Genomic DNA, 21,748 nt, shown 5'->3' with positions numbered 1-21,748 from the left:
GATTACTCTGTTAAATGTAATATTTTTAAAATTCAAATTGCTTTTAATTAATTCTGCATTGTCTTATAGCTTTTGAGGTTTCAATGATGTGATTGTTTATTTTTAGAATGTCAATGTAGGTTAGGTGTGAGAGGCTAGATATGGCCAGTTTGAATATAAAACATGTAGAATATTTGGGCTGGACATGGCTGGTTTAAACACTAAAGGTTTAAAGGAAAGGAAAAGGTCAATAAATACTTGCCATTACATTTTTAATCAACCAAATATGAACCATTTAGTTGCACAATGCGTCTCCATCTTTCCTTTAACTTGAAAATACCCTCTTCCCCCAAATTGAGGTGGTTTCATGGCAAAGAATTCATCAAGGTATCTTTTTACGTCATCCAAGGAATTGAATTTTGTACCATTAAGACTATTCTGCAGAGACCTGAATAAGTGGAAATCTGGTGAATATGGAGGGTGGGGTAACACATCCCAGCCGAGCTGCAGCAATTTTTGTCTGGTTCCCATCAAGTGCTGAAAATGAACTTTATCTTCCATTTTAAAGGGTTACAGAATTAACACAGGTTATAGGAACATAAACCTTCTTCCACGAAAAGATAGCTTAAACTGTGCTCTAAATGGAGGTGTAGTCAAATCCTATTTTATGGACTCAACCATGGTCTAAAATAAGTCGAAAGGTAAGCTACTATAGATCGGCACAAACTTTTTGGACAACCCACTACATATATTAGTATACATTAGAGGAGAGAAGACTGTGCTGGTTTGGTCATGTGATGCGGATGGATGCCAACAGCTCCATAAAGAAGTGCTGATCCCTCAAAACAAATGGAACACGTGGAAAAGGGAGACCGAGGAAGACATGGGACAAAGTGCTGAAGGATGACCACAGGATGATGAAACTTTCAGACGAGATGACAAAGGATCGAGCTGTCTGGCGCCTTGCTGTACTCAAGACCTGTATTCCACAGCAGAAGTGTTATGGCCACTCTTGTTAGTGACGAGGATTGGCCTGCAAGAATCCTCTGTTGGGGGTCACGTAAAAGCACCCAGCACATTCTGTAAAGGAAGGGATCCAGCTGTAAAACCCATGCTAAATCAGACAGTGAGCCTGGTGCAGCTCTCCAGCTCTGGTCAAACCGTCCAACCCATGCCAACATGGACAATGGACATTAAGTGAGTCTCTTTCTCTCCCTCATGTGTGTTAACCCTTTCGTTACTGTATTTATTTTGAGATGCTCCATGTTACTTTCAGTTACTTTAAATATAACAAAGAATTTAGTAAAATTACTTGGTTATCATTCAGCTAGTGTCAGGAACATAAATTGTGACTAACATTTGGTGGAAGATATTAATTCAAAACTTTTGAAAACAAGATATTTGTACTCAGAGCCAGAGCCGTTTTCAGCCGGGTTGGTAACGAAAGGGTTAATTGCACTTGTTAGAAAATCCCTTCAGCCACAAGCAGTGATTTCGTTCCCTGTTAACAAGTTGCTTGATGGCTTTGTGCCTTACATCATCATCATTGTTCGACCGTGGTCGAGACAATGGAATTTACCATGCTACGCCAGACTTCACGGTCCATCATAGCATTACGGAGGTCCTGTGGCTGGATGCCTGTATCCCTGGAGATTACATCAGGGTAGGAGAGTGCGCGCCCTCTGGTATCGCGAGCAGATGGCTTCCAGGGGAGAAGAGCAGACGTTACCTCGTTTTCAGCTCTACAACAATGTCCAACAAACTGGACTCTCCTACTTTTCACAAGAGATGATACAGGTAGTAGTTTCCCATATATTTGTACTTTGGTTGGATGACGCTTCCATGAGAGATTTTGAGCTCTCATAAGGAGGCGAGTGTAGGTTCCATCTTGTGCCTTTGAAGATGTTTGGAATAAGAGATCCAGCTATGGGTTAGCAACAGGAAGAGCATCCAGCTGAAATACAATACCTCAGTAATATATACATCTAACCCATGTCAGCAATCAAAGAAAAAAAATAATAATAACAAATAATAATCAAAAAGACTGATATAAAACAGTAACAAAATATAAGAAAATCAAATTTTTTTTTTTTCAAAAAATGTTTTATTTTTTTCTTCCGAAATTTTATAACTTTTTTTTTGTTTTTGAAAAAAATTTTTTTTTCTCTTGGTTTATGCTTAATGAAATGATGGTTTAATAAATGGTAAATGATGAAAGAGATGGAAAAGGTTGAAAGGAGAATAATGTTGTTTCGTCCTTTATAAAAAAAAAAACAACAACAGAAAAAAAAAAAACTGTCTTTTCCCAATATCTGGAACAACAGATCTGAGAGTGAGTGAGTGAGAGCTTGGGACGCAGAGGGAGAGGGCGAGAGCAAAAGGACCAAAAAAAAAAAAGTTTGTGGTGGTGGTGGTGAACAAATAATTGTTGGTGGTGAAGAATATATAGCAGCAAACTATGTACAAGGAAGAGAGAAAAAGAGAGAGAGAGAGAACATGACATGGCGGACAGACATTGAATGAGTGTTGTTGAGTTCATTCGAGTTCATGGTAACGTGCAAACATGGATTTCTTCACTGCCGTTTTGTAAGAGTCGCTGACATCACAGACAATGTTTGCTCCCCGAGCACCGAGTCCCGCACTCGCTAATCTCCGTTGGGCCTGAAACGAGACAGAAAAGAAGAGAGGGTGGTTTCCATGTAAGAATCACCATTATCAAGGTAGAGACTGTTGTGTGAGAGAGAGAGAGAGAGAAAAGGAGAGAGAGAGAGAGCAAGAGAGAGTGAGAGACGAAGAGAGTGAGAAAGCAAGAGAGAAAGAGAGATAGAGAAAGAGAGAGAGAGAGAGAGCAAGAGAGAGAAAGAAAGAGAGAGAAAGAAGGAGAGAGAGCAAGAGTGAGAGAGAAAGAAAGAGAGAGAGAGAGAGGAAGAGAGAGAAAGAAAGAGAGAGAGCAAGAGTGAGAGAGAAAGAAAGAGAGAGAGAGAAAGAAAGACAGAAAGAGAGGAAGAGAGAAAGAAAGAGAGAGAGCGAGAGGAAGAGAGAAAGAAAGAGAGAGAGTAAGAGAGAGAGAGAGAGAGAGTAAGAGAGTTATAGATAAGACGAGGAGAAACATAAAATTCTTGATTTCTACAAGGTGTCTCATATATCTGTCAGGTGTTGCAAAGTTTTTACTTATGAAATACCTGGGGTACATGTGGTTTTGGGGTTACACCCCCATTTGAAAACATTCACAAAAAAAAAAGGGAGGGGGGAAATTAATTACAGTTATGGTATAACAAACTGTAATATGGAGTCAACAGCACACACACTCCCGAAAGTGTGATGGCCCCTACAGCTCAACATAGGAGCAATGAAGGGCTGCTGCATAGAGAGGAGCACCAAAAGGTTTCTGTGTAAAAAAGGAGCATTGAAGGGCAGCCGTAGAAGAAGGAGCAATGAACGGTTTCTGTGTAAAGAGCAATACTGAAAGGCTGTCATGCAAAAAAGGAGCACCGAAGGGCTACTGCTGCTGTTTAACCCCGAGTCAAAATTGTGATCAAGTAGGCCTTATGATCAAAGGGCATTTAAGCCAGGATCAACCCATCTTTTTTAAGGGTACCTAGGATAAAATTACCCATTGTGTTTCTAATTTTTACCAATATGGTAACGATGTGATTTATGGGGCAATTGGCTGTTATTTCTATAAATAACCCTAGACCAACTGACTGACACAAATCTGTTGTCAGAGACAATCTAGCTGTGACCATCCTGTTTAGTAGGTTGATGAAGTAATCCCTTTTTTTCTGAGGCATATTTAGAACAGAAAGGAAAGCATTCCCTACGAGGTTTTGTGACCCCCAAAAGAGTGAAGAAACACACACAAAAAACTCATCGGCCTTTTGTCTTTTACTTGTTTCAGTCGTTAGGCTGTGGCCATGCTGGGGCACTGCTTCAAAGAATCTTAGTTGAGCTTGGTTCCATCGATATCTTTTGCCAAATTGCTAAGTTACAAGGATGTAAACAAAACCACACCGGTTGTCAAGCAGTGGTGGGGGACAAACACAGACACAGACAATGGGCTTCTTTCAGTTTCCATCTATCAAATCTGCTCAATGCTGAAGACACTTGCCCAAGGTGAGACGTAGTTATGCCTGTGCCATAAAAATGATGAGGAAGACTGACCAGTTAGAAATAACAGCCAAATTTACTCCAAACCACATATTAGTACCATGGGTGTGTGTGTGAAAAGACACACTGAATTATATATTCCAGGGGTATGCAATTCTTGAATGCCTTTAGTCACAGGTCGACCTGATCAGGGCTGACTCGGGGTTAAACACCAGCAACAGCAGCAACAATAAAACTTAGATACAAAAATAACTGTAATCGACCTGATGGATCATCAGCCCATGCTACAGCTATTTATTCAACCATAACGATATCTAGAACAATTAATTATTTCAGCAAGCCAATATAAAGACAACATGTCTTCAATTATGCCAAAAAGAAAAAAAAAAATCTTTTTAATTAAAAAAAAAAAAAAGCAGGAAAGAAAGAAAGAAAGAGATGCCTTAAGTTTACCTGGATAGGTGCAACAATCCCTTGACCTTTTTTACCCAGACCTTGTCCCTCACTCCACCCCATCTTCTGTAGCAGTTTGTTTCCAATGTTATCAATTCCGATACCTTGCTTGGTTGGTTCCTCGTAGCTACAACACAGGAAAGGTGACACATACATACAGACAGACGTACGTACGTATACATATATGCACACATACAGACAGACACACATATATATTAATATATATATTATGTGCGTGTATATATATATATATATATATTTTTATATTTTAGAGAAAGAGTGAGAGTGAGAGACTAGATTATCCAGACACACGCTATAAGAGGCAAAAAGATTCTGGGTTTTTTTTTTGCCAATCCAAGCACACGTTAATTAAACTAATTAGTGTAGTGTCATTCCAGGTAGAAAGAAAGAAAGAAGAGAGTGTACGCTAACGTCGTAACGGTCGGACAAGGATGACGATGGTGGTGGTGGTGGCGGCGGCGGCGGTGGTGGGGGGTTAAATAGTTAGCAATATGGAGTTAGTTAAATCACCAAGACAGCAAGCTATATGATCTCTGAGACAAAACCACAAGTTTACAGAACAGCAAAGGAAACAAACAAAAAAAAAATTATTTAATTATCTAAAAAAAAAAAACCCTCCCAAATAAACAAAAAAACTGAAGTATTTGCCTAAAAAAAAAAAAACTGTGATAACACTAATACGTATGCCCTTATTTGGCAGTGCTACGTGCATTTATACGTTGGGTCAACTAAACTATCTCTCGGTAACCATTCAAAATGATAACTACGTTCAGCTGAATGCAGTTAATGGAGTGCAGCTTTCTACTGTGTTGTGTGTGTGAATATATATTATAGGTTTTATCACAAAAGAGGATGATCAGCTAATGAAGGTCAGTGGCTTGTTAATCAGTGGTGAAATTACAATCGTTAGATTAACACACTGGACAGGGGATGAAAAGGTCAACTATAATTCCTTATATTTCTTTGATCCTACATACTCATATATATACATATACACATATACATATGATGTAATATATATATATATATCTATGTACACATACAAGTATATATACATATATATCTATGTACACATACAAGTATATATACATATATATCTATGTACACATACAAGTATATATACATATACATATATATATATACATATATACATATATATATATACATATACATATATATATACATATACATATACATATATATATATATATGTACATATACACATATACATGTATATATACATTTTTATATGTACATATACATAATATATATGTACACACATATATATCTATGTACATATACATGTATATATGTGTGTATATATATATATATATATATATATATATATACATATATATCTATGCACATATACAAGTATATATACATATACACATAGATATACACACGTCTACATAATATAGATACACATGTATATATATATACATACACACACACATACATATATATATGTGTGTGTGTCTATGTGCATGTAAACTATTTAATCTTTGCTATGTTGCAATTTAGAATTTCAAAAAAAAAAAAAAGAAAAAAGAAGAGAAAAAGATCTTAAAGCTAAGATTAAATTTAAACGAAAGAAAAACAGAATTTTTGATAGGAGCTTCGAGCCAGAAATCCAAGCATTAGAATTTTAAACATTCTGAAAATGAAACCAAAATTCGTAAGTTTGTTAAAGTGAAGGATTAAAACAAGGATCAAAAACTGGAAACCCCTACAGCAAACACCCAGAAATAACATTCTTCTGCAAAAATCGCCTGTGCCCATTCTAAAACAGCTCGATTCTTGTAAATACATAAAAGCAACTTACACAAGAGGCGCCTCAAACTTGCGCCTTGGCTCAGGTGGGGATGGCGCTCCATATTTCTCCCTTCTCTCTTTAGCACGGTCACGGTACTGGGGAGGAACAATAGCAAGTAAGAACACTCATAGATAGAGAGAGAGCTAGAACGGAATCCAAGGAGGAGAAGGGCGGCGTCGGGAGTGGGGGGAAGGCAACAGAAGAAAAAAAAAAATGAGTGAAAAAAAAAAAAGGCTCCAGTTTTTTTTTATTTTTGTTATTTTTTTCAGACTACTACGTACTCTCGACGTATGCAATGTAACAATGCAGTTGCAGCATTTAACAGCTGACAGACATCACGATCGTCATCGTAACGATGACGGTCATCGTCATCATTGTCAACATCATCACATGTGTAATAAAGCATTTTTTATGTCTAAGGGTAACATTCGTAGCCAAAACCTAGCAGTTGCCCGTTCAGAAACCACTGCATCTGAAGTGCTCCGTTTAGTTAAAAAATGAATGGAAAAAAAGTTAAGGTTTGTGTGGTGCATAACATAATAAGGCCACAGCCCATAGCCCAATCACTACTGACAGTTTTAATATAATAAACCTTGTGACTTTTAAAAGGAAACAGAAGTAAACCTATGAAATATGTATAAAAAAATTTATAGAGCACATATACACACTTGTGTTTGTATACAGTACATGCATATACATACACATATATATATATGTATGTACACATATATACTCACACACACACGTGTATGCATACATACATATATTTAGGACACACATACATGCACGAAATAAGGAGAGATCAGAGTAAAGCCTTCCTACCGGTCCTTTTTTATCCCCATCAGCTGCACCAGAGCTATATTTTTTCCTCATCACTTCAAGATTTTGCTGCAATAAACAAAACACAGACAATGCTTTCAGTTAAGAAAAAAAAAAAAACCCAAAAAACAACAATGATTTCATAGACATCACATACAAGGCCACAGATTCTGAAGGGGGTGGCATCGAAGTCATTTCAAGCGTAACCCCTACGACACACTGTTACCATCACCACCGGTACTCGACTGGCATGTCTTTTAAACGACGGAAGAGGAAAATAAAAAGGAGAGTAAACCTTATGGGTGTATATGTGTATATATATCTGCGACGATTTCATCTCAATCGGAGAGGGGCTTTCTCCGTCCGGGTTGCGAATCCGTGGAATAAGCTGCCAGACGAGATGGTGAAGATGCCGACGACCGCTCGGTTCAAAGTCTCCCTTGACCTCAAGTGGCCTGAACTCTTTACATGAACACCACTCTGTACATAACTCCATGTCCCCCTACATGGCCTTGCTTTTTGCTTTTTGAGCCAAAAAATGAACTAACTAACTAACATATATGATTTCTGATGTACCGCTGTTCTCGAGGAGACCTATTGTGTCAAGTACGTCAACACCAACATCAAAATAAAAATTAAATGGAAATTGTAGTTAAGATACCCATGCCGGTGACACATAAAAAGCACCGTCCGAACGTGGCAGCTGCCTGACTGACGTCCGTGTCAGTGACACGTAAAAGCACCAACCAATCGTGGCTGTTTGCCAGCCTCCTCTGGCCCTGTGCCAGTGGGACGTAAAAAAGCACCCACTACACTCACGGAGTGGTTGGCATTAGGAAGGGCATCCAGCTGTAGAAACACTGCCAAACCAGACTGGAGCCCGGTGCAGCCTTCATGGCTTACAAGACCCCGGTCGAACAGTCCAACCCATGCTAGCATGGAAAACGGACGTTAAATGATGATGATGTATGTTATAATGAAAGGTTATGTGTAACCTATGTGTCAATATCTGTTTATATTTATGTGTACATCTAACTGTGTGTGTGTGTGTTTGTGGGTGTGATTCTATATTAGCATGGCTATGCACGAGACTACATTTGTGTGTGTCTCTTTTCTTAAGGTTGCTTGTTTAAACCCCATTCTATCTCATGTTAAAATATTAGATATTAAAACCTTATTCTTTTATTTGTTTCAGTCATTTGACTATAGCCGTGCTGGAGCACCGCCTTTAGTCAAACAAATCGACCCCCAGGGCTTATTTTTTGTAAGCCTAGTACTTATTCTATTGGTGTCTTTTGCCAAACTCTACCTTTCGTTATTTTGGGAGGGTGTTGATAAAATAAAGTACCAGCCAAGTACTGGGGTTTCATCCATATCTACATTCTGAGTTCAAATTCCGCTGAGGTCAACTTTGCCTTTCATCCCTTGGGATTGGGGGTGGGGGTCGATGCTAGCAGTACCAGTTGCGCACTGGGGTCAATGTAACTGACCTACACCTCCCCCGACCATACTTGCTGGCTTTGTGCTAAACTTTGAAACTATTATGAAGATAGCCATAAGGGACTTGAATGGTTCTTTCATAAAATTATGGTGGGAAGACTTTTAACCCTTTTGTTACTGTATTTATTTTGAGATGTTCTGTGTTTCTTTCAATTAATTTTAAAGATAACAAAGAATTTAGTAAAATAACTTAGTATTATCATTCAGCTAGTGTTAGGAACATAAATTGTGATTAAGGTTTGGTGGAAGATTTTAATTCAAAACTTATGGAAACAAGACATTTGTACTACAGAGCCTGAGGTGATTTCAGCCAGGTTGGTATCAAAAGGATTAAGAATTGTTTCTCTATTATATATTTTAACCCTTTTGTCACCATATTTCTGTTGAGATGCTCTGTGTTTCTTTCAATTAATTTTAAATATAACAAAGAATTTAGTAAAATAACTTAGTTATCATTCAGCTAGTGTTAGGAACATAAATTGTGACTAAGGTTTGGTGGAAGATTTTAATTCAAACTTCTGAAAACAAGACATCTGTACTACAGAGCCAGAGGCAGTTTCAGCCAGGTTGGTAATGAAAGGGTTAAGAATTTAAACATGATCAGTCACAGAACCAGTGATGATGTCAGGTGGGTTGGCATCAATGGGGCCGATATATTATTTTCTGAAATGACAATGGAGAAAAATGCTTTGGTAAAGGGGGGAAAAAAAAAAACTTACCTTGTGTAAATCAGAGAGCTGCGTGTGTCTTGTGAGGGCCTCTTTGCTGGGAAACTGTCGTTTGCACAGCAAACAGGCGAGTTTGTTCCAGTCAGTCAGCTTGGCCTCATCAAGGACACCGGTTCGTTGGGTATTGCCAGGGGCTGGCGTTGTCTCAAATGATTCGTCCTCAGAATCACTGTCACCTCCATATGAGGCCACAAGGGCCGGATTGTTGGCTGCTACTGCCTCAGTAGCGGCGGCAGCTGCTGCAGCTGCCGCGGCTGCTTTTTCAGTAGGCGTCTGAAGAGAGAGAACAAAAACCGTTAGAGTATATCGACGGCAAACTGCAAGCAAAGTCTACTATGAGAAGGTAAATGTGGTACCTACCCGCTTTATTATCAACGAGCAGTATCGCCCGGCGTTGCTCGGGTTTGTAAAGGAAATAACTATATAAGCATTTTTAGAGACTTACTTCCCTTATATAACCCGAGCAAAAATCATTAAAAATGCGGAAAAATGATGGTAAATTTTTTTTTAAATCGTAGACTCATCGTAGATGCGCGTTAATACCCAGAATGGCTTGATATGAATGACGACTATAAGATACCTGCTTTTGGTTAAACTGCACCGCAAAATGTGGGAGTAGTTAGGAATCTAAATCGGGGGAGACAGAGTCTCACACACACAACTTCAATTTTATATATAAAGATGATTCACTCAAGCAAATATGTTTAATCTGAGGCCAGTTATTAGGCTGCTAATTAGTACCCAATCTTTACCAACAAAGCAATCATGCACACATTTTCAAAACTTACTGAACTTAGTTTAATTAATTTTTTCTCTCCTGTATTTAGCCTGCAAGATTCTTGATGCAAAATCAGGTTTTAAACCAGATTTTGTAGTATCTTGGGAGGGTCATTATGCCAACAATAAACACACACACAGGTTCTATTTCACTTCTCTTATACTACTACTATCATGTGATGTCAAGATGGATTTCTTTTGGCTTTGATCTACTATATCTACTCACAAGGCTTTGATTGGCCTGGGGCTACAGAGGACACTTGCCGAAAGTGCCAAGCAGTGGAAATGAACCTGAAACCATGTGGTGGTGAAGTATGGACACATTGCAAAATAATTTTAAAGGTATACACAACATACACAGACACATCTTCATCATAATCCATTATCTGTATTCCAAGCTGACATAGAGAGAGAGAGAGAGAGAGAGAGAGAGAGAGAGAGAGAGAGAGAGAGAGAGAGAGAGAGAGAGAGAGAGAGAGAGAGAGAGAAGTGGTGTATTTCTAAACCAAATACCAGTAGTATAGAGTAATTACAATCTGCTTTGCAATTTGGCAGTCAAGACTCTGCAGGCAGAAGAAGGATGTTTACAACAGGAACTTACCATTGGACAAGGTGGGGGCATTAACCGTTTGTCTTCTAGACCTCTGCCGCTACTCTGCAATAATTAAAGGAAAGAGATTAAGCTTAGAACGAAGACAGAAAAGAAGAGAAATATGGAAACTGTTACAGCACACACATTTACACTCGGCCAACTATTCTGATCTGATGATAAAATGTGCATCCAAAAGATGATGGGTGCACCTTATCCTCCTATGAATAACCTTTTATCATCTGATACTGGGTCACCACCTCCAATGCCCCCCCTCCGTTATAGCAAGACACCTGTTTCTGCCTCTGTCTCTTTGTCACCCTCTAACCTTTCATTCTCTGGCACAAGTTCCCCTCCTCAAATGCCTCTGCTCCTCTCATAATCCCTTGTCTTGCGAGTTACTTGGTTACCCTGCCAGTGCTGGTGCTACGTAAAAAGCATCAAGTCCACTTTGTGTAGTGGTTGGCATTTGGAAGGGCATCCAGCTGTAAAAATGATGCCAAAACTAACCTTGCCTGTGCTAGTGCCACATAAAAAGCACCAAGCCCACCCTGCAGAGAGGTTGGTGTTAGGAAGGGCATCCAGCTGTAAAAACCCTGCCAAAAGAGATACAGTAGCATAGGGTAATTTTTCTACCTGGCCAGCTCCTGTGAACCAGCCTACCTATGCATGCACGGAAGATGGATGTTAAACGATAGCGATGATAATGATACACAAGATGTCTACACTAGAAAATCTTAAACCAGAGCGCTTACCGTTTTCTCAAGGATTGCATAGCCAGCGTCAGCAGTTGCAGACTCACGTTCTTCAATCACCCGTTTCATAGGAGCAATGGGGCCTATGATATTTACACTTGTCTTCTTAAAACCTTCTTTGATAGCCTCCTTTTGAGCGTTCAATGTTTTCGCCCATTTTTCCATATCCTAGAAGAAAAAAAAAAAAACATAAAACACCATTTGAAAAACAGCAAAAATTCCTATCTCTTTAAAATAGCAACATACTGGATCAGATTAGACTGTGATCTTAACTAAACCCTTTAGCAGTCACATTATTTTGAATTAATCAGGCATTATCTGGTACCTTTGAGATTCTATGATGTGACTGTACAGTTTTAGAATGACATTGTAGGGTAGGTGTGAAAGGCCAGATTTGGCCAGTTTGAGCATAAAATAGAATGTTTCAACCGGATGTGGCTGTTTTAAATGCTAAAGGGTTAAGGCAGTGTTCCCTAACTTTTCCCCTCTTGGAGAACCCTTGGACTACATTCCAAGTATCAGGGAACGCCTGCATAAAAATATATTACAAATAACTATTAATCTTTTCCTTTCACGCTTATAAAGTTAAAATTTCTTAAGAGGCCAAACAAATCATAAATCCGTTTTGGAAAGGGTTCAGCATTATAGTAACGCCATCAGATACAACAAAGAGTCGCAAGTAATTTTACTATACACAATTATGATCAATAAAACAAGCCAACCAATAGATTTCACTATGTTCCAAATTTACTGGTGTAAAGTTGCACTATTTTATACTAGACTAGCACTATGACCCGGCGTTGCCAGGTCATAGTGCTAGTGCATACATATACAGCTGCATGTGTGCGCACAAACACGCGAGTACTGTCCAAATCTCTGACCAATCACACACAGCTAGCTGGCAGTCAATTGGCGTATCAAGTTTTGGGTATTTTGATTGGGTTTTGAATAGAAAATTCACAAAAAAGTCACTTCTATTGATTTTTTAATGGCTTTGCAGGGTGACTGGGGAGATGTAAAGATGTGCACGACCACCCTTGGACGGTTTTGAATGACCATAGAAAGTGCGAGCCCTCTAACTGAAAAATTGTGGATTTTTATAAAGGACATGCACGCAGACATTTTACCGTTTATATATATAGAGATAGAGATTTTAACTGGGGAAAAAAACCCAAAAAAAACTGGGGTGTGATATGTACAGGGCAAAGCCGGTATCTGAATATGGAAAAGGAAAAAATTTAATACCAAGAATTAACATTTAAATGAAGGGTGTTACATGAGTAAATATGGTAAATATTTTTGGGTGGGGGAACACTTTGGGTTCAAAGTACCTTTGCAATTTTTTTGGCAATCTTCACTTTTTCTTTCTTGTCTTCCTTCTTTTTGCCTCTGTTGTCTCCATCTTTGTCATCACATTGCTGACCTCCAGCCCCAGTTGGAGCAGGTAGATAAGTGGATTTCTCAGCATCCCAGTACAAAAATTGGCACGTGGAAGCATTGTAATAATACTGGAAATAGATAATAAACAGGAAACACATTATTATTATTGTCATTATCATTATTATTACCTCCGCCTTAGCGAAGGCAGAGGTATTGTTTTCAGTTGTATTTGTTTGTTTGTCTGTGGACAAAATATCCCAAGAACCGCTGGATGGATTTGGACAAAACTTTCAGGTATGTTTGACCTTGTGATTAGCACGAACTGATTAGATTTTGGGAACGATCTGGTACTGGACAAGGATTCTGGATTATTCTTCCGGTTTTTATTTACTTAATTTTTGAGAGCGGTCAGTTTCATTTTTAGTATTCTCATTTGTGAGAGCAGTCGAGTTTATTTCAGATATTCTCATTTTAAAAATCATCTCTGGCTAATCGTTGAGAGGATGTTGGTGTTGCCTTAGAGGAGGTTTGTGTTCTCTGAGTGCTCTTGTTATTATTATAATGTGGCAAGTTTCCAAAATTGCAAGAGCATCAGCAAAGTGCTGGGCACCATTTCTTCAGGCGTTTTACGTTCAGTGTGAAAGTATTTGTCTCCCCCCTCCCCACCATTGCTTGACAACTGGTGTTGGTGTGCCTATATCACTTTGGTAACTTAGCAGTTCGGCAAAAGAGACTGATAGAATAAGTATCAGGCTTAAAATTAAAATTAAAATAAGTACTGTGGGGTCGATCCATTCAACTAAAAATTCTTCAACATGGTGCCCCAGCATGGCCACAGTCTAATGACTGATACAAATGTAAGATAAAAGATACGTTTACTTGTCTGAATACGTATCAGAACAGTCTCAATATTTAGATTGGAACTTCTGCTAAAAGTTTATGCAAGAAACCCTTTCTTAAATTTTGTTCCAAACACCACAATAACGACAAAGTCAGCCATTTTAGCAAAATCTTTCCAAATTCTTGATTATTTTTATTTACATTGGCAGAATAAATTGTTAGATGGACAGCTAAAATGCCTTGTGGTGTTTAGTGACCAACCCATTACATTCTGAGTACAGATTTTGTCGAGGTCAACTTTAGTCATTCTTCCTTTAGAAGGTTCGAGAAGAAACCAACTGAATACTGGGAATAATAAATCCCGGAATTTGATTGGTTACTTTATCCAAAGCAGCCTCGATGTGAATGGAACCATAACAGAAGGATTTTCTTTTTCTTTTCTTTTATTCTTTTACATGTTTCAGTCATTTGACTGCGGCCATGCTGGAGCACCGCCCTTAGTCGAGCAAATCGACCCCGGGACTTATTCTTTGTAAGCCCAGTACTTATTCTATCGGTCTCATTTGCCGAACCGCTAAGTGACGGGGATGTAAACACACCAGCATCGGTTGTTAAGCAATGCTAGGGGAACAAACACAGAAATACACACACACACGCATATATATATATATATATATATATATATACGACAGGCTTCTTTCAGTTTCCGTCTACCAAATCCACTCACAAGGCATTGGTCGACCTGGGGCTATAGCAGAAGACACTTGCCCAAGATGCCACACAGTGGGACTGAACCCGGAACCATGTGGCTGGTTAGCAAGCTACTTACCACACAGCCACTCCTGCACCTATGATGAAGATGATGATGATAAGAGTTATTTAAACACAGCTAAGCTTATTTCATTAGAAGTGTAGTCATACAAAAAAAAAAAAAAAAAAAGGAAATCAATGGAAATTGTAGTTGTGATGACCCCTGTGCCAGTGGCATGTAACAAGCACCATCCAAACGTGGCCGATGCCAGCGCCACCTCGGCTGGCTTCCGTGCCAGTGGCATGTAAAAAAAGCACCCATGACACACTCGGAGTGGTTGGCGTTAGGAAGGGCATCCAGCTGTAGAAACACTGTCAGATCAAGACTGGAGCCTGGTGCAGCCTTCTGGCTTCCCAGATCCTGGTCCAAACCGTCCAACCCATGCTAGCATGGAAAATGGACATTAAATGATGATGATGATGAGGAGGAGGAAAGTATTAAAAGTGTGTCTTACTTGAGAGTTGGCATCGTAATAGAGTCCAGTGGAAGGATCGTAGTAATATCCAGAGCTGTCGTCATACTGATAGGTACAAACATCAGGTGATGCTGTAAAGAAAACGGATAACAATTTACAGAGGGTAGCATTCATCTTTACATTGACAATTTACTGAATGTACACACACACACACACACACACAAATATAAAACGTCATCGTCATCATTTTAATGTCCAGTTTTCCATGCTTGCATGGGTCAGATGGAGTTAACTGATGCAGATTTTCTATGGCTGAATGGGATCTTTTCGGTTTGAATGGCAGTTTTTTCTCGCGGTGTCATATGAAATTGTCACCCATAATTATGACCCTAGTATCGATCTACTGCATTTCAATCTGTTTTAGGGTTAGGGTTAGGGGGGAAGGGTATCTTTTTTTTCTTCAGAAATGTAAATAAACCCAATCTGTTTCTTAAACGAGGGACATATTCATACGGCACAGAATGTTTTTTTTTACCTCAATAGATGTCATTGATTGGTTGAAATTGCAGAAATTGAAGAAGAAAAAACAACAAATATCTTACAAACTATAGAATTTTCTCAATAAAGCCAAAAGAAAAAGATGTTTTATAAACACATTCTACCAGTATACGAAGTTTTAAATTTTTTAGTTACCTAGAAATTATGTTAAAAACTGCCGTTCAAACCGAAAGGATCTGCTGAACGCCCTTCCTGTCACCAACCCTCGCCTGATCCCAAGGGAGGTAGTATTTTCCCAATGCCAGACATGATTTGCAGATGATTAGAAATAAACGACACTGCTTGTATGACAGTCACATTCATTTACAACCATCCAACAAAGTCAAGGACAAGGAGAAACACACACATGAGGCCCTGAACAGTTTTTAATCTGTCAAATTTAATCGCAAAGCATTGATAGGCCTGGGGCTGTGGCAGGAGACACTTGCCCAATGTACCATGCAATGGAACTGAACCCGAAACCTTGTGGTTGCAAAGTGAGCTTTATAACCACACAGCCATAATTGTGCCTGCCGTTACGTTCTGAGTTCAACTTTGCCTTTCATCCTTTCGGGGTCGATTAAATAAGTACAAGTTATGCACTGGGGTTGATGTAATCGACTTAATCCCTTTGTCTGTCTTTGTTTGTCCCCTCTATGTTTAGCCCCCTGTGAGCAATAAAGAAATAAATACACACATACACACGGTGGGGAGTATTGAAAAGTTCCTAGCTTTAAGGGTATTGCAAAAGGCTTGGTTGGAGTTTCAGCCTTCCAAGTTCTTTTTTTTACAGGGTTTAGAAAAACTGAAAGACCGCTGTAATAAATGTGTGAACCTGAGAGGAGAATATGTTCAATAAAATCATAATTAACTGATCCTCCTGTATTTTCTTTTACCCAAAGGCAAGAACTTTATAGCACCCCCTGTGTATACACACACAAACTTATGTGAATGAAAATTATTTGATAGAAAAATGTTATGAGGCGCAGGAGTGGCTGTGTGGTAAGTAGCTTGCTAACCAATCACATGGTTCCGGGTTCAGTCCGACTGCATGGCATCTTGGGCAAGTGTCTTCTGCTATAGCCCCGGGCCGACCAATGCCTTGTGAGTGGATTTGGTAGATGGAAACTGAAAGAAGCCTGTCGTATATATGTATATGTATGTGTTTGTGTGTCTGTGTTTGTTCCCCTAGCATTGCTTGACAACCGATGCTGGTGTGTTTACGTCCCCGTCACTTAGCGGTTCGGCAAAAGAGACCGATAGAATAAGTACTGGGCTTACAAAGAATAAGTCCCAGGGTCGATTTGCTCGACTAAAGGCAGTGCTCCAGCATGGCCGCAGTCAAATGACTGAAGCATGTAAAAGAGAAAGAGAGAAAGTTCAAAAATTTACATGAGAATTCTTACACTATACTGGTTGTAGGTTTATTAGAAATAAGGAGGGGTTAGATAAGATAGAACAGAGACAGAATTTGAGAGAGAGAGAGAGAGCGAGAGAGAGAGAGAAAAGGAAGGGGATAAAAAAAAAACATGAGTTGTGTAGAATTTAAGATACTTACGATATTTGGGGTACTCGTCATTGACTGGCATTCCTGTTGGCGTCTGAAAGGCAGGTTGTGAACTCTGTAGAACAGGCAGTTTGGAAACGGTTGGCGAGCCTTTATGCGTAGAACTATCAGTGATTGTGCTGCCATCTGCATTCACGTCGACGGTGGTGGGTGCGCCAACTGTTACGGCGGCTGCCGTGGCTGCGGTTCCGGCTGCTGATAGCGCCTGGGAAGACTGTGAAGATGGAGAAAGATTTTTTTGTTGTGACCAATTCTGAGCCAGATGGGCCAAACGCTGCTCGGGAGACATTTCAGCCAATTTCTGTTGTTCTTGCACCTTGAAAACGACAAGCTGACCATTACAAACCATTGGTAAATGGCCAATGAGAGGCACAAGTTGACCTCGGAATATTAAAATCTTGCTGAAGTCAACTCTACCTTTCATTATTTTGGGAGGGTGTTGATAAAATAAAGTACCAGTCATATACTGGGGTTTGGTTTAATCAACTAGCCCTTCCCCACAAAATTTGTGGCTTTGCATCTAAGCTAAAAGTACCAGTAACATACTAGGGACAATACAATTGTTTTGTAGCCTTCACCTTAGATGAGCGGCCTTGCGTCGAGGATTGGCAGAATGGTGGAGCAACGGACAAAATACTTGGTGGTATCTAGTTACAGCTGTTTTTTCATCTTGAGTTCAAATCTAACCAAGGTCAACTTTGCTTACCATTCTTCTGAGTTTGAAGAAATAAAGGAGCAGTCAATTATTACTTAGACTAATTTAATCAACCACACTGCACTGAGATCAAGGACCAATATTCATTATCAATCAGACCCAGGAACCACTGCTTGCCTTCAAGTGGAATCAGAATTTCCATCCACACGACCGTGTAGTGTGTCTGTCACATACCTCTTGGCCTTTTACTGGTTCCAGTAACAGGACTTGTGGCCATATTGGGGCACTGCTTTCAGGGTTTATGTTCTAGTTGACCCAGTAACCCTCAAGTCTGGTACTTATTTTATTGACCGCAGTAGACAGAATGACAAAGTCAATCTGGGTGCAACACAGAAGGAACCAAATACCATAAAATATTTTTGTCCAACACACTGACTTTCCACCTCATCAATACACAGCAACATGCCTACACACACAAATTCATTCTTTGTTATTAGACAAATGAATAACATCATCATTGCATGTAGCTTAGGGTTGTCAGAGGAGCCCAAACACAGACACACACATGATGAGCTTCTTTCGGTTTCTGCTGCCAAATCCATCTAGTCACCTAGATATTATAGTAGAAGAAACTTGCCCAAGGTGCTGCTCGTGCCAATATATATATATAGGCAAGAGTGGAACACGAAAGGGAACAAGTACTGCAAAATATTTCATCTAGCGTTCTAATAATCCTGCCAATTCAGAACCTACGTACATTATATATATATATATATATATATACACAGATAGATGTATACATATGCATGCACACACACAGCATATACTCTTCTATAATATAATTATTTTATAGCCAAATTCATTTATATACACACATACTTATATATGTAAACTCCCTTCCCAACAGGGTTGCCAGACTGGACTACAAATAGCAGATTAACACTTATGGGTCCCTTTAATCCCTATTTTACTCAGGTGGGCCCTTATAGCTATTTGATATTTAAAAAGTCCTATTATATTTTAAAATATTATTAAAATATTTTGTGCAATGCAGAAGTATAACCAGTTCATGACACATAAATTTTAACAGCAAACCTTATAAGGACCACCCCACAAGGGCCATATGGACCCCAATTGAAAACCACTGGGCTAAAATATGATAGAGGGACGAGCACAGAAGAGTTAAATGGTTACTCTGCATTATGTGAGTGAAATAAACAGAAGGAAATCCTATTTATATATATATATATATATATATATATATATATACACAGATAGATGTATACATATGCATGCACACACACAGCATATACTCTTCTATAATATAATTATTTTATAGCCAAATTCATTTATATACACACATACTTATATATGTAAACTCCCTTCCCAACAGGGTTGCCAGACTGGACTACAAATAGCAGATTAACACTTATGGGTCCCTTTAATCCCTATTTTACTCAGGTGGGCCCTTATAGCTATTTGATATTTAAAAAGTCCTATTATATTTTAAAATATTATTAAAATATTTTGTGCAATGCAGAAGTATAACCAGTTCATGACACATAAATTTTAACAGCAAACCTTATAAGGACCACCCCACAAGGGCCATGTGGACCCCAATTGAAAACCACTGGGCTAAAATATGATAGAGGGACGAGCACAGAAGAGTTAAATGGTTACTCTGCATTATGTGAGTGAAATAAACAGAAGGAAATCCTATTTATATATATATATATATATATATATATATATAGGGTGATTCAAAAGTCACCATACATAGGAAAAATTTATTTTTTTTATAAGAAACAGTTAAATAAAAAAAACTGTTTCTTATAAAAAAATAAATTGTTCTTATGTATGGCGACTTTTGAATCACCCTGTATATCTATCTATCTATCTCTGTGTGTGTGTGTGTGTGTGTGTTACACAGTAATCCCTCGACTATTGTGGGTATTATGTTCCCAAACCACTCAGTGATAGGTGAAAATCCGCAAAGATATACAGTACTGTACTGTATATCTTTAAAATTATTTGTATAATTTGTATATATTTATTTTATTATAAATGCAAAACAACACCAAGGTAAGCTTAAATAACAAACTGTGATGCGGTGAAGGATCACTGTATATCACTCATCTTCATTTAACATCCATTGTCCATGGTGGTTTGACTAGAGCTGGCAAACCGCACCAGACACCAGTCTGATTTAGCATGGTTTCTACAGCTGGATGCCCTTCCTAATGCCAACCACTTTACAGAGTGTGCTGGGTGTTTTTATGTGCTTTTACATGGCGTCATGTGGGCACTTTTATACAGATATATTTATTTATAAAACAATGGTTTCTTAAGTAATCAGAAGATGCATTTGGTATTAATCTTTATTTTGTACAACGGTTGTTTCGACTCATCCTGCTATTGTCCCTTGTGGGTGGGACTCTGTTCAACATCTTGTGTTGCATCCATTTTGCAGTCTGGGTCTCATCAGTTACATTCATACATAAAGTTGTGTCTCATTTAAAGATCCATGTTGATATGAAGTAGATCCAATGTAAATATACCCCAACTGTGGATGACACCAGGTAGCCCAAAGTGTCCCAGTGCTTTACTCAACACACTAATCAACATAAACCTTTTAGTCCAAAATATTATATATATATATATATATATATAGTGAAATTCTCATTTTGGGATACTTTTTGAAAAGTTTCAAAGGTTTCGGGAAATAGATCTGGCAACCCTCTTTTGCTAAAGTCCGAAAGAGACCCTATTCCAAGAGTAAACTGTTTGCTTTACCTGTTTCTGATAATGTTTCTGGTACTGTTTTGCAGCTTGGGCTTGTTGAATGGCAGCTTGTGCCACGGCGGCTGCAGCATTGGTGGAATCGGCTGTTAAAACACAAGAAGAAGAAAAAGAAGGAATTAGCTTTTAACACCAACATCAGAAAACCTCAGACAAAATACAAGAACTCACATTTTACAACAATTACGATAGTTAACGAAGCTGATGATTTATCCATCATCATTGTTTTTAACATCAACTTTTGCATGCTTGCATGGGCCAGATAGCGTTTATTGGGGAAAATATTCTACAGCTGGATGCCCTTGTTGTCACTAACCTTCACTTGTATCCAAGCAGCACTGCATCCTTCAAAACTTCCATGCTTTCTGAGATTCGCCAACACTACACCTGATTTCCTCCCCTCCATACACACACACAAGCATGTATCTGATCATACATTGTTCGCTTTCCAGACATTTGTACACTACTGCATGTGCTTTATATGCACTGTCTGACAAGTTGTGGTGCACCTGAGCACTGTATACAATAATTTCATTATTATTATTATTATTAAGGTAATATTTCCCCTTTGGCCAGACATGTTTTTGTAGAATATTGCAAATAAAGGCCATTCTTTTACAACAATCAAATGATGTGAAGACAAGGAGACGCAAACATGCGCACACACACACAGAACAGAGAATAGATTTCTTTCAATTTGCCTGTCATATTCACTGAGAATGCTTTGGTCGGCTTGGGACTATAGTAAAAGATATTTGCCCAAGGTGCCATGCAGTTGGATTGAACCTCAAACTACATAGTTGGGAAGCAAGATTTTTAAACTACACAGCCACGCCTATTCATCATCATCATCATAATCATTTAACATCTGTCTTCCATGCTGGCATGAGTTGGGCAGATTCACAGGAACTGGCAAGCTAGAGGACTGCACCCGGCTCCTCTGTCAGTTCTGACATGGTTTTGCAGCTGGATGCCCCTCCTAATATGCCAACCACTTTACAGAGTGGACCATCATTCACAAAATGCATAATACATACACACACATACATGTATATGAATATACAAAAAAAGCAACCTATCCAGGTACAGAACCTGACATTAAGGTGATTAGAGATAGACAGGAAAAAGATAGAAATATACAGGGTGTCCCAGAAATTGCGCACCACCCTGGTTTTTTTAAAAGAATACACTCTTAGTGAT

The 21,748-nt window shown here is 38.7% G+C and overlaps 1 protein-coding gene across 12 annotated transcripts in view; it reads right to left on the bottom strand.

Moving 5' to 3' along the window:
* Nucleotides 1–2,284: 2,284 nt before the first annotated feature.
* Nucleotides 2,285–21,748, bottom strand: part of LOC115223769 (RNA-binding protein 5) — a 101,056-nt gene continuing 81,592 nt past the window's right edge. For 8 of the 12 annotated variants that reach the window (XM_029794422.2, XM_029794423.2, XM_029794424.2 and 5 more), the window contains 11 exons: nt 20,543–20,634; nt 17,086–17,410; nt 15,030–15,121; nt 12,876–13,052; nt 11,545–11,712; nt 10,802–10,855; nt 9,415–9,696; nt 7,199–7,264; nt 6,386–6,471; nt 4,540–4,666; nt 2,285–2,640 (listed from right to left, as the gene is read on the bottom strand). In XM_029794422.2, the coding sequence (XP_029650282.1) occupies nt 2,515–2,640; nt 4,540–4,666; nt 6,386–6,471; nt 7,199–7,264; nt 9,415–9,696; nt 10,802–10,855; nt 11,545–11,712; nt 12,876–13,052; nt 15,030–15,121; nt 17,086–17,410; nt 20,543–20,634 (1,595 nt within the window). In that variant the 3' untranslated portion in view covers nt 2,285–2,514. The remainder of the gene's footprint in view (nt 2,641–4,539; nt 4,667–6,385; nt 6,472–7,198; nt 7,265–9,414; nt 9,697–10,801; nt 10,856–11,544; nt 11,713–12,875; nt 13,053–15,029; nt 15,122–17,085; nt 17,411–20,542; nt 20,635–21,748) is intronic. The other 4 variants (XM_029794428.2, XM_029794430.2, XR_003882835.2 and 1 more) reach the window with 4 other exon arrangements.

Source organism: Octopus sinensis, linkage group LG24 (assembly GCF_006345805.1).
Source record: "Octopus sinensis linkage group LG24, ASM634580v1, whole genome shotgun sequence".
NCBI classification, from domain to species: domain Eukaryota; kingdom Metazoa; phylum Mollusca; class Cephalopoda; order Octopoda; family Octopodidae; genus Octopus; species Octopus sinensis.
This window is presented reverse-complemented; position numbering and strand designations above follow the sequence as displayed.